The 19,010-nt window shown below is 35.7% G+C and overlaps 1 protein-coding gene across 1 annotated transcript in view; it reads right to left on the bottom strand.

Annotated features, from left to right (window-relative positions):
• The window catches only part of kif5bb (kinesin family member 5B, b), a 49,892-nt gene extending 33,258 nt beyond the window's left edge, over positions 1 to 16,634 (bottom strand). Inside the window, exons 1-2 of the mRNA XM_002664019.7 lie at positions 16,496 to 16,634; positions 1,595 to 1,682 (exon numbers count right to left, since the gene is read on the bottom strand). Of these exons, the coding sequence (XP_002664065.1) occupies positions 1,595 to 1,682; positions 16,496 to 16,621 (214 nt within the window). The 5' untranslated portion in view covers positions 16,622 to 16,634. The remainder of the gene's footprint in view (positions 1 to 1,594; positions 1,683 to 16,495) is intronic.
• Positions 16,635 to 19,010: the final 2,376 nt, after the last annotated feature.

The raw sequence follows: 19,010 nt of genomic DNA, 5'->3' as shown, positions 1-19,010 counted from the left end.
AACGACTAAAAACAACTATTTAGTCTCCACTACACTTCCTAATCTGCAATTGCCTCTCTGGATATACCACTAACTGTACTAAAAAAAAATAAAAATAAAAATTACTGATGCTTTCCTTCTTAGACTTCACAGACCTGAAACTTGCCTAAAGCACTTATTCATTGTTGCTCTTATAGTTGTGTAAATTGTCCTCATTTTTAAGTAGCTTTTAATAAAAGCGTCTGCTAAATGACTAAATGTAAATACATCTCTGCAATGACTCAAATCACTTAATAAAAAAGTCATCTGGAATGGCAAAGAAAGCGTTCTTGCAGGACTCCCAGAGTTCATCTTCAATGCCTCCTCCTTCATCTTACCCCAGACATGCTCAATAATGTTCAAGTCTGGACACTGGGCTGGCCAATCCTGGAGCACCTTAATCTTCTATGCTTTCAGGAACTTTGATGTGGAGGCTGAAGTTTGAGAAGGAGCGCTATCCTGCTGAAGAATTTGCCCTCTCCTGTGATTTGTAATGTAATGGGCAGCACAAATGTCTTGATACCTCAGGCTGTTGATGTTGCTATCCATTCCGCAGATCTCTCGTACACCCCCATACTGAATGTAACCCCAAACCATGATTATTTCTTCACCAATCTTGACTGATTTTTATGAGAATCTTGGGTCCATGCTGGTTCCAGTAGGTCTTCTGCAGTTTTTGTGATGATTGGGATGCAGTTCAGCAGATGATTCTTCAGAAAAATCTACCTTCTGCCACTTTTCCAAATGATCAACTAGAAGTCAGGTTATTATTTGTTGCTCTTAAAATTGGGATAGACGACAAGACTTCTGTCCGGTAGTAAAAACAACATTAACAGCAAAACAAGTTTAACTCGATAACATTAACAAAATTATCTTTTAAAGTTCAATATATCTTTTATATGTAGTGCTCAGCATAAATGAGATCTCCCTTTAAAACTGAATATTTCATCAGATTCTCAGTGAACTTAGCCAATAATTTTTGGTGTATTTAAACAAAACAGTTTTATTAAACAGGTATATCCATTAAAATAAGAACATCTTTAGGAATAAAAAAGATAATACATTTTAATTTAAAACGAGCTATTGCAAAAAAGAAAAAGACAAACTACAAAATTTCAGCCTAATTTCATATTTTTTATGTTTTTTTTTTTATTTTTCCTGTTAATTAAAAATGTATTATTATTATTTATTATCTCCCCCCCTTCCCCCAACAAATTACTTTGAAGTAACTGACTTTTTGACTGTGATCTAGATTTTATTTTTATGCTAAATCAGCTCCAATCTTGGCTTCTGGTACTGACTAATCTAGTTCATGCACAAACATAATATTGTATAGCATCCTGTAAAGAATTATCATTTAAAAGAGAGATCTGTGAGGGGTGTACTTATTTTTGCAGGGTACTGTACATTATGAAAATAAAAGAAAAAAAGTAATTTAATGAAAAGTAAAGGAAAAGGAAAAATGAAAAGAAAGTAAAAAAACGGAACAGAAAGAAAATGTCCTTACGGCCACTAAAGGGTCAATGATGAATGTTTCATCTTTTTTTTTTTTGATCCTGCAGGATTCATTTCTCACCTTTAACAATCTTCTGAGCGCATGCGTTGTAAACCTGCTCCTGAGTAGTGTTTGACTGAAACACGCGATCAAACACATACGGCTTTCCCTGGAGAGAAACAGAAACATACAGAGAATGAAGAGTATATACATGCATTTCTTTACATAAACAACTCTGAATCAGCAGACAATAGACCATTTCAATGCGGCGATGTCAATGGCCCGTGAACATTTCCTGCTAAACACCAAACTATTTTATAACTGTAACAAGAGGCAATTTAATCATTATGTAAAGTTAAAACAGCTGCCATAAAATTATTTATCAATATGTGGACCTTTTTGGATTCTTGGGAGCTATGGAAATTAAAAATGTAATACAGGAAATTCATTAGGACCACTGTTATTGTTTACATCTCTCAAAATGGTCTAGTCATAAGAGTCAAAGATAATCTTTCAGAGAAAAAACATTTTACATCTAAGAAAGCAAATCACAACCCTCATTACTAAAGGCTAAAGAACAAAATAACCTTCACCCCTATTATGAATGACCCAGACGTGAAATTCAGCCATTATAGCACAATAAGAGCATTTTATGAAAGCTCTTCCTCCAGGCAGACAGATTTAACAGTGACCAATCCTGTTAATGCACAGCCGTGCTTTCAGAACAGGGTGTGTGATACTGTAGTTATTGTCTTCAATAACATCATAACTGTTGTTGTAATGAGTTGACATTAAGTATCTCAGTCAATTTGCAAAAAACAAACAGACAAAGAGATTTCTTGAGATCCCAAAAGCATGTATTGTATGATGAAACATATTAGAATAATTCAAGTTACGACAATAAAAAATATCCCTGTATAGCTTTTGTTTTGAAACGATTGGTTAAAAAATATGGTAATGATGTTCGTCCAACGGGTTGATGAGGACACAGCATTGTGTGTTTTTGTTTTGCCTATAAAAAATATTTCTAAACAAAGCCAAAGCACAACACTTGTGGATCTCAGAGCAATCCTGTTTCTCTAAGGTTAAGTTTTTTTGTTTTTAGATATTAAATACTAATGAAAATATGCACAGACAACAGTACAAGACTAATATCAACAATACAGTATTGTAGCTCATTCAACCAATTATCTTTTCAGACCAATAATATTTTGAAAGATCAATAAAGAAAAAAAGTTATTTAAACTTACTAAAGGACTTAATGAAGGAAGAAAAAAAGGAAGGAACGAACAAAGGAAAAATATAGAAATAAAGGAAGGAAGAAAATAAAAAAGAAAAGGAAAGAACAAAATAGAAAGGAAGGAAATAAACAAACTAAATGATTGAAGAAAGAAAGAAAGAAAGAAAGAAAGAAAGAAAGAAAGAAAGAAAGAAAGAAAGAAAGAAAGAAAGAAAAAAAGAAAGAAAGAAAGAAAAGAAAGAAAAGGAAAAAATAAAGAAAGAAAAAGAAAAAAATAAGGAACAAAGGAAAGAACAAAACAGAAAGGAAGGAAGGAAAGTAGAAAGAAAGGAAGGAAAGAAAATATAGAAATAAAGGAAAGGAAGAAAAAAAGAAAGAAAAAGAAAGATATAAAAAAGGAAAAAAGCAAAGAAAGAAAGCCAGAAGGAAGGACTGAAAGAAAGTAGGAAGGAAGGGAAAAAAAGAAAAAGAAAAGAAGGGAAGGAAAAATAAATAATAAGAAAGAAATAAAGAAGGAAAAAAGGAAAGAACCAAATGAAAGAGAGAAGGAAGGAAGGAAGGAAGGAAGGAAAAAATGAAAAAAAATGACAAAAAAATAAATTAAGAAAAAAATGAAAAAAGGAATAAAGGAAGGAAAGAAAGAAAGAAACAAAGAAAGAAAGAAAGAAAGAAAGAAAGAAAGAAAGAAAGAAAGAAAGAAAGAAAGAAAGAAAGAAAGAAAGAAAGAAAGAAAGAAAGAAAGAAAGAAAGAAAGAAAAGAGGGAAGAAAGGAAGTTACATATACAAATCACAAGCTCATAGTTTCAGTGTCGAGACGAAGACTAATATCACAGACACTCAATGGAACTTTTAACTTCCAACTAATAATGAACATGCAAAACAAAAGCGTCACCTGATTCATGCAGTTCCTTTTAAAGGAAACTGATAATTAAATCAAACTGCCACCAATCTAGTCAGTAACTGATATCAATCATCTGAACTAGACTGAATCCTCAAATGACTCACTTGCTCACTTAAACGTATTATCAGTCAGGGTTTATCATGTTGTAAGATAGAAAAACTAAATCCTGTAAAAACTGTCCTCCAAACACACGCATATCTTTATTCACATATGACCACATCCTTTTAGCTGTGCATCTCTAAAAATAAAGCTGAAAGCAGGATTCATCTATTTAAACGAATAAACTGTTTATCAGACAGATTATAACAGTGGAAAATATTAATAAATATTAAATAAAGTCATAGGAGCAGTAAAATAATCCTCTACCAAGGCATATACAAGAATCGAGAGTGAAATTCAATAACTTTGAAGACTCTTTCAACACATTTTAATATCTCATCGCCACTTTTCAACCGGTAACATTGGCGACATTTTAACAAAGTATTTTACTTAATATTAAGAAACTAATCCTAAACTCAAACATAATTGATTTACTTAATAAAAATGCCAATCCAGCAGACGGCACCTATAGAACAGCAGAAATAATGTTGTTGCCTTGATTACTGCAGTAAACAAAGCAGCGTCATGTCAAATATAGCAGGATTTTATTGATATATTCAGCATACAACTATACATTGTACATTGATACAACATGTAATACCTTGTAAATGTTAAGGGCCTTAAGTTTCTCTAAATTCATTTATCAGCTTTCAATATACATTTTAAGACCCCTTGGACACCCTGTCTACATAAACTTGTCCATGCATTTAGATAAGATATTTAGATCTTTTCTTACAGCTGACTGACAAACAGTATATCAGAAGACAAAGTATAACCCTATCAAACTTAAAAGATCTCCTTTAAGAGAGCTAGTCCTTATTAGGAAGTAAAAAGGGTGAATTGATTCACAAGACATTGAAAGAAGTAGGGCTGTGCAATTAATCGAAAATCTGATTTCGATTTCGATTTTACCTTCTAACAATTATGAAAAACCATTAATGGAGATAAACGATTATGAACTTAGCAGCGCGAAAGACTGCGTGCTTATGTGTGTGTGCGGCGCGCACACACATAAGCATGCGGTTGCTTATGTGTCTGTGTGTGGCGTGCACACACATAAGCACGTGGTTGCTTATGTGTCTGTGTGCGGTGCCCACACACATAAGTACGCGGTCAGCATTCGGTCTCATTCGCACACTGAGATGAGCAGAGCACACACATCTAAAGTCATCTTAATGTGAGCGCTTTAATGGTCAAATAGGTGTCAAAACGCGGTGCTTAGTGATTATTTATATTAACCCTTTTGTGTGTAATGAACATACGAGTTGAGAATCAAAAGACGTGAAAGAGAAACCATTAAAGTGACAGTGCGCGTTGTTCTGCTGCCGCCTGTTTTTATGATTATTAATCAAACAACAAAACGAGAGAATCCCTCACTGCTCTTGACTGAAGGACTTTTGTAGCTGAAGTTTTTTTCTTACAGTGAAGATGCTTGAAGCACAAATATGTTTCATATTTTTTTTCTATTGCATTTATTTATCTTTTCTTTGCAGGGAGGAAAATAACTGTATATATGCAGTTGAAGTCAGAATTATTAGCCCTCCTGAATATTAGCGACCCTTTTCCTCCCCAATTTCTGTTTCATGGAAATAAGATTTTTTTTCAACTTACAAATACAAGCATTCAGATTCAAAGTGTGATTCAAAGACTTAATTAGGATTGTTAGGCAAGTCATTGTTTAACAGTAGTTTCTTCTGCAGACAATCAAAAATATTTATTGCTTAAGGGGGCTAATAATATTGACCTTAAAATAGGTTTCAAAATATTCAAACCTGCTTTTATTCTAGCTGAAATAAAAACAAATCAGCCTTTCTCCAGAAGAAAAAATATTAGAGGAAATACTGTTAAAATTCCTGGCTCTGTAAACATCATTTGGGAAATACTTAATAAAAAAAAAATTCTCAAAAGCGCTAATAATTTTGACTTCAACTGATAATCGTTTTGAATAATCGTGATTACAATTATGACCAAAATAATCATGATTATGATTTTTCCCAAAATCGAGCAGCCCTAGAAAGAAGTGCTTATAATTAAGGGTGCTTTCACACCTACACTTTTGTTTCGGAACGTATCTCGTTTGCCCAGTTAGCGCGGTTCGTTTGGCATATGTGAACAGGGCAATCGCGCTCTGTTCTGCGCCAAAGTAATCGCTCCGAGATCGCTTGAATGAGGTGGTCTCGGCTCGATTAAAACGAACCCTGGAGCGGTTCGATTGCAGTGAGAAAGCGATCCGATCCGAGCGTGGTTATATCACAGTGTTTTATGGATATGTAATAGGCTTACGGCTATATGAAGAGAGAATTATGAGTAGGGCGGGAAGTTTCGCGAGTCTCCGGATGCCCGCAAACGAGTGATGATCTCCCGGTAATCTTGCGTCTCTCTCCCAGTCCTCAAATAGGCATCTTCGCGCACCCTTCTCACCCCTCCCCACCGCGTCTCTCCTCAGACACGTCACACGCGCACCCTGTCAATCACCACCAAACCACCACCACTCCTGACAGCTGAGCGGGACGCTGCAAAATAAACCCTGACACTCTGACCAATGTAAGGAGAGTTTCCCCGCACGTGACTTGTTTTAGCTCTTTTGGTCCGATTAGAAACTTTGCAGTGTGAAAGCAACCGCTCCAAGAGCAAAGAGCAACAATGTAACAATTTTAATCTCTGTTTCGGAACAACTGAATCGATTCACAGGTGTGAAAGCACCCTAAGACTCTAACATGGCCGTTTTCTTTTGATCCGTGATCTCCTTGTTTACTGTGTAATACTGCAAGAGAAATGGCAGTAAAACATAGCAAACAAGCTTCATTCTGATTCACAAGCAAATGACTCTCATGAGCTGACTCTTTCATTGAATCACTCACCACTTATTGGTTATGAATCAGATTTTCTTCCCCACTGAAGGTTACAGAGGTGAATTCAATACAACAACTGTGCTCATTTGCAGAAACACTTCCCTCGTGATCCTGATTGTATTTGTTTGGTGGCCTGTTATCAAGTGTCCAAATGTCAAATTTTCTAATCATGTTACTATAACACAGGCACAGATTAGCAGGTGAGGAAACAGCTGTGAGTTTAACACTGCTAAGCAGATTAGTCCAGTCCGCCTGACCAACCTCTAACACAACAATACCCAAACAACACCTACCACAAAACAAGCTTAGGTTTGACCAAAATTCCAATGGTAAATGACAAATTTCAATATATCTAGTATTTCCAGCCTGATCTCATGAGGAAACGTACGTATTTTACGTTTTGACAGTTTATTGGCTAATTCGTACAAATTCAGTTGTACAAAAATTGTACAATTTTAAAATGGAGGTGTGGCACCCAACCCCACCCCTAACCCCAACCGTCATTGGGTGATGAGCAAATTGTACTAAATTGTCTGAATTAAATCGTAAGAATTCATACGAATTAGCCACTAAATCAAAAAGTTATGAATTGCTGTGAGATTGCTTTGGTAAATCTCAATCTGCATACAGGCATAAAAAATAATAATAATACAAAACACAGAAGATGAGATTGCAGCAATACAAAAAATAATAACAATGATAAAATAAAATATAACAAAGTGATATTTATTATTGCTCATTTATTTAGAGATGACATTTGTGTTAATTAATTGGCTGCTGCTTCTGTTAACAATAGCAACATGCAAAAACAATAAATAAATTAACGTTATAATTTAAAAACTTGCACAGTATTTACTTATGCTATAGTATTTTTGGAATTTATTAAATACTAATAAGGGGGTGACACGGTGGCTCAGTGGTTAGCACAGTCGCCTCACAGCAAGACAGACTCTAGTTCGTGTCCCGGTTGGGTCAGTTGGCATTTCTGTGTGGAGTTTGCATGTTTTCCCCGTGTTGGCCTGGGTTTTCTCCGGGTGCTCCGGTTTCCTCCACAGTCAAAGACATGCGCTATAGGTGAATTAAATAAACTAAATTGGCCGTAGTGTATGAGTATGTAAATAAGTGTGTATGAATGTGCCCCAGTACTGGGTTACAGCTGGAAGGACATCCGCTGCGTAAAACATTTGCTGGACAAGTTGGCAGTTCATTCCGCTGTGGCGACCCCTGATGAATAAAGGTATTATGCCAAAGTAAACTGAATAAATACTAATATTTTATTTTATATTTTTCAGATCTCTTGGAAAAATTTATTTAAGCACAGATACTCTTGACAACAATATTTAATATGATCTAAAACACTATAACTTTGCTATAACATAATAAATTGCTGATCAGCGTTAATGAATTACAAAACATTCATAATATGTAAATAATTCAATTCAATTCAATTCAGCTTTATTTGTATAGCACAGGGGTCTCAAACTCGTGGGCCGCGGGCCATTTGCGGCCCTCAGTGCAATATTTTGTGGCCCGCGCCGACCGCTGTACACTGACGGAATCAGCGGAGCGGGGAGAGAGAGCGCTCCCCGCTCCGCTGATTCCATCCGTATACAGTGGTCACTGGCATTTTCCGCCCGTCGTGTAAACAAAGGGGCGGGGATGCCGGTGACATCACTACGCACCCCGCCCCTTTGTTAGACGCTGTGACGGGCGGGAAGTGTTAGGAGGGAACTCGCGCCGGCCAGAACCAAGGTAAGCTGTTCCCGCCCCTGCCTGCCACTTAGCTACCTATCTGCAGCCTGCCACCTACCTATCTACAGCCTGCATCTTATATATATTATAGGTAGATACAGACTGGTACAGACTGATGTGACTGGAGTGGGGTGGGGGTGTTTTATTTATACATATATACGCCTTTTTTTTTAGGTGAGGGAATGGAAGTTTTGAGTGAGCTCCCCCACTTTTTTCCCTAGGACTTCAATAAGTCAAAGTACAGGTCTAGACTTGATGATCATCTTCGATCCATACTGAGGGTCTCAACTGCTTCCGCTCTAAAGCCAAATGTGGTTCAGATTTGTGAGAAGAAGGGCTGTCAAGTCTCTGGCAGCAAGAAGTAGGCAAAAGATGCCATGTTCAGAAGAACTGTTCATAATCTTCACTCAATGTTCTATTAATGTTCAGGACACTTCATGTTCAGAAGAAATAATTAAAACTGTTAATAATGACATTTGAGGACTTTTTTTTGTGAAATCCCTTATGCGGCCCAGCCTCACCCAGACTTTGCCTCCTGCGGCCCCCAGGTAAATTGAGTTTGAGACCCCTGGTATAGCACTTTTACAATGTAGATTGTGTCGAAGCAGCTTCACATAAATGGTCATAGTAACTGGATCAGGGTAGTTCAGTTTTTAGTGTTTAAGTTCAGCTCAGTTCAGTGTGGTTTGAAGTCATTACTGAGAGTCCAAACACTGGAGAGCAAATTCATCGCTGAGTAGCTTTTCAGATCCTGAACCATGCAAGCCAGTGGCGACAGCGAAGAGGGAAAAAAACTTCACCAATAGGAGAGTGAATGAAAAAAACCTTGAGAGACTCAGTTCGGCACGACCATTTTAATTTCTCCGCTGGCCAAAAGTCTTGTGCAGAGCTGCAGTCTCAGCAGTGGAGGCTGGAAGCTGGCCTCAGCAAAGACTCGTCTGTCCCTGGAGCGTCGCTGTAATCAGTCTCATACTCTCCACTCTCCCATGACCAACAGCGCAGCAGCAGAACAATATTTCTGTATTTTTGTTGTATCTGCTTAATACATTAAGGCTGTATTTTTACATTTACTTATTTATTTATTTTATTGAAGTTTTATTAAATTAAAATTTTAATTTCAGTTGCACAAAAGTAAACTTTTATGTTTACACTTTCCATCTAATTTTGATATTTAATTTTATTTCAACAAACGAAACACAAATGTTAACATTATTTGTTAGTGTTACGTTCCCCTGCAGAACATACTTTAAGGCTATTTGTGTGTGTGTTTCTGTTTGTACAGTATGTGGGTGTGTCGTTTTACATGCGTTACAGGCATAAATGGCATTGGAGGATCTGCATTTCGTCCTTATGACGTTGGCAACTGTCACTGGACTTGCGTCACCCAGCCGCTGGTTGGCGTAGTGTTTAAAAGCCGACAAACTGCAACGGTGATCACGCTCTCTCTCTCTTATTTTTGCTTTGATTTTGTGGGTCTCTGTGAGAACAGTCTCTCTTGCGAGGATTAGTCTGAGAGAATGTGGTTCTGTTGGGTTTGTTGCAATGTGTTGTTTGTGAACTCATCCAGTTAACTGATACTTTTTGAGTACCTCAAAGAGGGTGTAGAAGTGAGCAAGTCCTGCAATATACATTTACAACACCCAGATTCATAGATTGATTGATTGATTCATTCATTCATTCATTCTCTTTTCAGCTTAGTCCCTTTATTAATCAGGGGTCGCCACAGCAGTATGAATCTCCAACTTATCCAGCATGTTTTACACAGCAAATGCCATTCCAGCTGCAACCACTCAGATTCATTTTTGTATTATTTAATTATGTTTTCATAAAATATTTAGATAGAGTAGTTTAATTAAGAATTTCAATATGTTGAAGAGGTTTCTTTTCATGCTTTTCTCAAGGTATTTAGTGTAGATATGTTTTGTTATATTTTTTTTTTTAAGCACCTCTACACCTCCTCTCCAATGAGTAAACTATCATTTATTTATTGTAAATATTCATCTTTCACTGTACAATATTTTTTCGCTTGTTTTAACTGGAAGTATGGGCAATAAATGGTCAATTGCAGTGATATCCTTCAGTTGTTCTTTCTCCATTCACTGGTTACACAGGCACACAACACTATTATATGTTGTGTCAAAAATACCCTTAGTTTATAAATAAAATATAAAGGACGTAACAGTTGGTTAGCAACAATAACTCAGTCCCTTGTAGTTTAATAGCATTGACCCAAAAAGCTTTCAGTATAGCGGTCTTTTTCTCATATTATATTATGCATTATGAAGCTGAATGTAAAAACACAACCATCAATACTAACATTCTAATAATAAATATCTACCATTTACTCCCATTATGTTTAAATAATCAAATAATGACATATGTAAAAGATTAATAAGTGCATTATATACTCTGCATTTATAAAAAATAATAATGCATTACATCACAAAGCTGAATTTATAATAAAATAAAAAAATAAATGCATTATATCATAACACTGGATTTATAAAATAATGATAATAATGACAATAATAATGATAATAATAATAATGCATTATATCATAAAGCTGAATTTATATTTAAAAAATAAATAAATGCATTTTATCATAACTCTGGATTTACAAAAGAATAATAATGCATTATACCACAACTCTAAATCTTTATAAAAAATAAATAAATAATTAATGTATTATATCATAACTCTGGTTTTATTAAAAAAAAATAATAATACATTTTATCACAAAGCTGAATTTAAATTAAAATAATTAAATTCATTAATTAATTAAATAAATAAATAAATGCATTATATCATAACTCTGGATTTAAATAATAATAATAAATTATATCACAACTCTATATTTATATTAAAAATAAATAAATAAATAAATAAATAATGCATTATAATCACAACTCTGGATATATAAAATAATAATAATGATAATAATAATGCATTATATCACAACTCTGGAATTCAAAACTGCTGCTTTATTTCAAAGTCTTTAGACAATCACAAGACTACATGAAGAGTGTTTTTGTGTATCTGCCTGTCCCGAGGCCTCCTCCTGCACCACAGAATGGAACAGCACTGTTTACAACCCTCAGTATTCCCAATAAGGGATTATAAATGTGCTCCCAATGGACACGATGATGCGAATATTCGTCACATGTTCGTTTCTAAGATGCATGACAACATACAAACTGCTCTCACCAAGACCAAAACAGAAAGCAAGCAAAAAAGATGACTTCCATCATGACCTACAAGTCAGTGAGACATAAATAATCCCAATCCTGATCCTTGTACATTCGGCTGGACAAACAGGTTAGGTTTGCTTCATTACAGCAAGATTTACAGCTCAATTTATGACCTTATCCACCTGCTAAAAGCCATTATAGCAACAAGCATGGTCCATTACACCAGACCAGTTGCTTTGGTACTGGATGCTGACTTGCTCAAAACAGCTGGAAGAATAAAACTCATTTGGCGGTCCCTCAAACACACACACACACACACACACACACACACACAAAATCATCAGTGCGCTGGAAACAAAAGGGTGAGTGTTGTTCAGACAGTACTGTGTCACTGCAGAAATGGAGGCAAGGATTTAAAGATATTGAAAGAATCACAATTCTGGATTACTGCTGCATGATTCATAAAAAAAAAAGATCGCAATCTCGATTCGTTTGATAACAAGCAGGAAATTATCTTGATTCGTTGATAGTTTGATAACAAGCAGGAAATGATCATGACAATGGCCAATCACATCACCACATTGAAATGGTCTATACATTGCTCAGCAACATGGACACCTCCAAATGGCGTTAAAAGTATCAAATACTGTATTTATAAGGTATAATTTACCCAAAAATGTCATTTCTGTCTTCATGTAATGACATATTCTTACAGTACAGGGCTGCAGGTATAAATTACCCAAAAATGTCCTTTCTGTCTTCATGTAATGACATATTCTTACAGTACAGGGCTGCAAAATCACACATGAGCTGACGCGCTGTTTGTTTACAACCGAAGGACGCGTGCGTGCCAGCCAATGATGTCTACTTTTCTGAACAGAACCTGCATAGGCTGTGAATAACAGCTAATAAAGTTGCAAAGAGCGTTCAGTTTGTTGCAAACTGAACTCAAAGTGACGGCAGTCATAACATGAGCGCACTCAGCAGTGAAAAAGAAGACCAAAAGCACACACATCATTTAAATGATAAAAATCACATTTTACATTTATGATTAACACAAGCATTTGATGTTTTTTTTCCTTTATAAAAACACAGTGTTTACTGCAGGGGTGGCCAAGAGCCACCTTCCTGCAGATTTCAGTTGCTACTAGGGCTGCTCGATTTTGGGAAAAATCCTAATCACGATTATTTTGGTCATAATTGTAATCACGATTATTCAAAATGATTATCAGTTAAAGCCAAAATTATTAGCGCTCCTGAGAATTTTTTAAAAATAAATATTTCCCAAATGATGTTTAACAGAGCAAGGAATTTTAACAGTATTTCCCCTAATATTTTTTCTTCTAGGCTTATTTGTTTTATTTTAGCTAGAATAAAAGCAGGTTTAAATATTTTGAAACCCATTTTAAGGTCAATATTATTAGCCCCCTTAAGCAACATATTTTCGATTTTCTGATTGAAAATTCTTCAGTCAAGAGTAGTGAGAGATTTTCTCCTTGTTTGTTTAATGATAAAAACAGGCGGCAGCAGTGATATTTCGCGCTGTCACTTTAATGGTTTCTCTTTCATGTGTCTTGATTCTCAACTCGTTTGTTTATTACACAAATGAGGGTTAATAAGAATAATCACTCATTAATTAATCTCGATTAATGCTTTTTCATAATCGTTTGAAGCCAAAATCGAAATTGGATTTTCGATTAATTGCACAGCCCTAGTTGCTACTCATATCAAACACCTGAACCAATTAATTAAGACCTGAACACCACGTGTTAATTACAGGCAGGTGTGTTTGATATGGGTTGCAACTGAAATCGGCAGGAAGGTGGCTCTCCAGGAACAGGGTTGGCCACCCCTGGTTTACTGGGTCAGTATATCCACTGTAGCCTTCATGAAGTTGGATATAATGCAAGAGGAAATCTGATAATGACAAAAGTTTTATTTTACCAGTGAAAAAAATAGCCAAATAATATTCTCAAAAACAAGTGACAAGCATATGTCTCAAACTTAATAATTAAATAAAACCAGGACATATTTAAAGACTGTATAAATCCACCATTTCAAGTCTATACAAAATCTAGCACTTTAACCAACAGTAGATTTACACATAAGCCTAATATTGCTGTTGTATTACCATATGCTTGAGAAATAACAATAAGAATAGTCTACCCATATAAACCTCTATTTTACATAGAAAATCGTGATGCAATCATGATCTTTATTTTAAGCAAAATAAAAAGTGATTCTCAGTTAGCCAAAATTGTGCTGCCTTATTTTGGATCCAGGATTGCATTCTGACAATGCCAGCACAATATATCATTTCAGGATCAATATAATTCCAATGTGATCATTCGCAATAGTCGCGTTGCAGGATATGCAATGAATCTGGATTGTAATTATTTTTATATTATATTACATATTTAATATGTTTATATTATAATCATTTGCATGTGGTTTTGATTTTAAAAGCATTCAGGTATTATAGATTGTCTAATTTTAATAACAATTAATTTTATGGAATTATTTATATAACAGAGATTATGCACTAATATTTTACAATAGATTATTCAATTACTAACACACTGTTTATTTCATTTGTATCTTTTTCTTTATTGCATTTATTTATGTTTGTGTGTTTTACGCAGATCTACTCTCACAACAGAATCATCTCAATCAACTTAACATTATTAATTAATTCGTTCAGAATAGAGATATTCAAGTCTTCTAGTGAAATTGTATTCATATCGCAATATATAATGCAGAAAAAACAAAATATGGAAATATCAGCTTTTTCCAATATCGTGCAGCCCTATTTTTGACCCTTACAGAAAAGAAAAACTACCAGTGCACAGTGAAACCACAGAAGTGCTCCACCTAATACTGAGATGTACACTATAGAGTGTATGAGAGAGCTGTTGGATGTACATCAAGACTGTACACCCTGCAATTTCACTCTAATAAAGAGCTATAAAAGTTCAAACCAGTACAGTATGAAAAAAGAGCCACATAAGGCAAAGTAAGCTTACTGCAACTCAAAAACAGAATAATTACATCTATCTATCTATCTATCTATCTATCTATCTATCTATCTATCTATCTATCTATCTATCTAATGCCACATCAGCAAATTATCTTAACTTGCTATTTCATGGGAAACTGGATATACATTAAAATATTACATGATAAAAACAAATGTGCATTGCAATAAGTTACATAGAGAAATATATAAATAGAAATAAATAAATAAAATTAATAAATAAACAAATATGTATTCAACATTTTTTCGGTTCCATTTTTGATAAATAACTAAAGATTCTTCCTGGTGGCACCCTTTAAAAATGTCCATCCAAGTACTCTCCTAATAAAAATTTTGTCAAATGGTCTTCAAACTTCCACATGCCAACAATATATGTTTTATGGTTAGAGCAGCTTGGCAGCATTTACATTTAGGTGGTGCTTCATTATTCTTATAATATTTACAAATGAGTCAACCTCAAACTGATGTATAGAAAGAATGTTCATACCTGGTCTCAAAACTATAATTTGCAAAAGCGTCTTTCATTTATTTTCAGGTTCAGAGTAACATTGAGGTAAAGTTGGTTTTATATTCACACATTCGTACATTCACCTTAACAATATAATTTCAGAAAATGATTCTTTGCGACTTGTAGTCAAATCACATTAGCTGCCAATGACTATCAGAGTACAACACTGTTCAGTCAACTAAATAGTGCTAGATGTTATTTTGAGGTCATATTTACATGCGATTTCAGACAGAATATTCAAAGTACCATGGTAAATTATATAGGATGCATGCCACTGAACCAATGTGAGAATATAAAAGCAACTTTACCTAATTTCAAGCACAGCAATTGTTATAGTAAGATAATAATGATTTTGTAAAAATAATAATAATAATAATATTAATAATATGCAAAGCCTAGACTATAATCATGGACATTTAAATTGTTTACCAGAAGAGAAGCCAATATGCCAAATCAGTAATGTCAGCATTTTAATGAATTGTTATTATTATTATTATTCACTTGCAGCATCTGAATAATTACAAAACAAGAAAATTAAAAACATGTTTATCATAGAAATGGTTCCTTTAATAATGATTCTATTAATGAACTGCATTGATTTCTAAATAAGTTTATATGGCTAATATCTTTCCAACCACTCAATGAGATATGTTTTGAAAGACAAAACAAATTCAAATGTAAAAAAAATAAATAAAAAATACAAGTAATACTCGAAATTATATTATTTCATGCTCTAGAATGCATGTCTATTGTTCCGAATTAAAGCACATATAATAAAGCTATGACAAGTGCTCTTTGTTCAATAGACGTGTTATTAAAGTAGGCCAAATCATAACAGACTGCTATAAGAGGCTGTAACACTCACTTTTACTTAAATTATTTACTTTTATAAACATATTAGCAATGACTTCAATGCGGTGTGTGTGATACACATATATGCTTGGTAAGCTTTTGTTGATTTTCTGGATGAAAACAAACCGATTAACATTAGCATACAGGAGCTAGCGTTTGCTTATCGCACGTTTAAAACAAAATCCATCTCGAAGGTCAAACTATCTAAATTATGACTAAAATGTTTGGGTATTTAAATTATAAAGATCAAAATTAAACATTTTGACATAACGCTGCATTACATCTTAGGGATGTTAGCTACCAAGCTAACGATTATTAAAAACTATTCACCTTGCGATTGCATTAACGCTTTAAGCCCTCATGAAGGCAATTTCCCACACATTATACCACTAGAATAGGAATTACAATCATATTTTCTCTTATTACGATATTAAAGGTTATATTTTCTGTCAGGATACGCCTGCAGGTGGTTAGCGGATGCTAATAGAAACTGACGGCGGATGTCACAGTGGAGTAAACGCAGTAAATCATCAAAATATTGTGCTATAAACTCACCCCGATGACCACACTGTCCTCTCCTTGAAATGAGGGGATGTATTTGTCTCCCCTCATCACCTCCGCACTGTTTAAAGGCCGAAAACGGCACATGACTTTGATGGTGCACTCGGCCGGGTCCGCCATCTTCAGCTGTGAGGAGGAGGAGGAGGAGAAGGAGGATGATGAGGATGATGATGAAGAAGAAGAGCGCTCCTCCCGACCGTCCTCAGCTCTGTGTTGATCTGTTTTGGTGGAAGTGGGTTTGTACCATAGACTGTAAATAAAAAATGGTTTGTACTCAGTGGGTTTTGGGGGAGTGGAGTTGCTGTCACACCCACTAATAACACACACACACACACACACACACACACACACACACACACACACACACACACACACACACACACACACACACACACACACAGGGATAATGATTGTGATAAATTGTCAAAATAGCTAAATCCTCTGAAATTATAGAAAGAACTAAAGCTGTAATCATATAGTGTCCTTGTGATAATAATAAATGCTGGACATGTGCATTTATGTCTGTAAATATAGGAGGAAATGCCAGTCATATGTGCCAAACTTCCTTTGCCAGCAGGTGACATATATTCCTAAGTAAGTATTAATGTGTAGATTTTTTCAGACCGACTTTTATCGAACATGAAATATGGAGCTGACAGAATTTGGATTGATTTGCTCCAAATGGATATATTGCTCGTCAAAGAGCACTTCAGAGTAAAAAAAAAATGACAGTCTCCATATATTGAAGTGGAGTTTCAAACAAAAATCCTCAAAGTTGGCCCCTTCAAACTTCAAACAAAGTTGCCCCCTTCGAATGATCCTTTGTGCAGAGAAGTTGTTTAGTGTCACACATTGCATTGCATTCAAGAGCTCATCCCTAATCTAGCGTTTCTCAATCCCAATCAATTGTTTATTCTAATTCGACAATAAATGCTCTTCAAAGTGAACTTTACATGCTATACCACCATGATTTCAGTTTAAAGGGAGCATATGTCATTCAAATGGCATTTTAGTGTGATATATGTGGATTAATATTGTATTCAGACATCAAGTCTCCGGAAGTTTTGGGAGTCTCCCGCATATGCATAGGGACTCCCGGATGCCCATAAACAAATGATAATCTCCCGGTAATCACGCGTCTCCCCCACCCCTCAGTACTCCCACAAATCATCAATGTCCCACCTGGAAATTATGCCTTTTCCCAACTTGGGATGTCTGTTGTCTTTATTTACTGATGTGTATTATTCATGAAAGAATATTCCCAACTTGAAATAAAGATTTCTCATGCTCAGGTAGAGAGCAATAGAGGAGAAGGGACTAGGGAGCAATGCACACTGTGTAGGGATATGGCAGTTAGAACACTGTTCATGCATGGAGCTGGTCATCTATATCAGCTGTAATAATAGAGGCATGCAAAACATCCAGGTTGGTGGGGCACAAAGACCAGGATTGAGAAACGCTGCCCTAATCCCTTCAAAACTGTCACTCCGGAGGATAAACCCTTCAAAGGGATTAGGGCATAGGGATGAGCCCATCTGATTAAAACAGTGAGAATATTTCTGTTAAAGCATGTGACATGCCATTGCGCTTTGACAGAAAGTGAATATTAACGTTTTCAGGTCAAGACTTTTAACAACGTCTTGTTTCAAGGTGAAATCGAATTTGACAGGCCACCACAGTCAATGAAAACTCTAGATATTTGCAGTTTAAAGATGCATAAATTCATTCATTCATTTCCGAGGCCGGGTCTTAGGGGTAGCAGTCTTAAGAGAGAATCCCAGACTTCCCGCTCCCCAGACACTTTATCCAGCTCCTCCCAGGACAGCCAATAGACATAGTCCTGGGTCTTCCCCAAGGCCTCCTCCCGGTGGAAAATGCCTGAAACACCTTCCTAGGTAGGCGTCCAGGAGGCATCCGAAACAGATGCCCGTGCCACCTCAGCTGACTTCTCTCAATGTGGAGGAGCAGCAGCTCTACTCCGAGCTCCTCCCGGGAGACAGAGCTCCTCACCCTATTTATAAGGGTGCATCTTGCCACCCTGTGAAGGAAACTCATTTCGGTCGCTTGTATCCGAGATCTTGTCCTTTCAGGAATGACACAAAGCTCATGACCATAGGTAAGAGTAGGAATGTAGATTGACTGGTAAATCAAGAGTTTTGCATTTCGGCTCAGCTTCTTCTTTACCACAACAGACCGGTACATCAACCACATTACTCCTGCCTCTGCACTAATCCACCTGTCGATCTCACGTTCCATCCTTCCCTCACTGGTGAACAAAACCCCAAGATACTTAAACTCCTCCACCTGAGCTAAGGACTTTCCTTCAATCTAGAGTCAGCAAACCACTTTTTTCCGGTGATGCACCCTGGCATCGGACGTCGGGTCTTTCAATCAGATTGACCAAATTTGGTGTTGATTCAATTACCTATCTAGGAGGAGTATCTTACAGTGTATGAAATGGCATTTTCTGTCAGCAGAATGGTGACTATGATTGTAACTCAATATTAGA

The sequence above is a fragment of the Danio rerio genome, chromosome 12, assembly GCF_049306965.1.
Source record: "Danio rerio strain Tuebingen ecotype United States chromosome 12, GRCz12tu, whole genome shotgun sequence".
In the NCBI taxonomy this organism is placed as follows: Eukaryota; Metazoa; Chordata; class Actinopteri; order Cypriniformes; family Danionidae; genus Danio; species Danio rerio.
The sequence above is the reverse complement of the archived record's forward strand: the minus strand, read 5'-3'. Positions and strand labels throughout refer to the sequence as shown.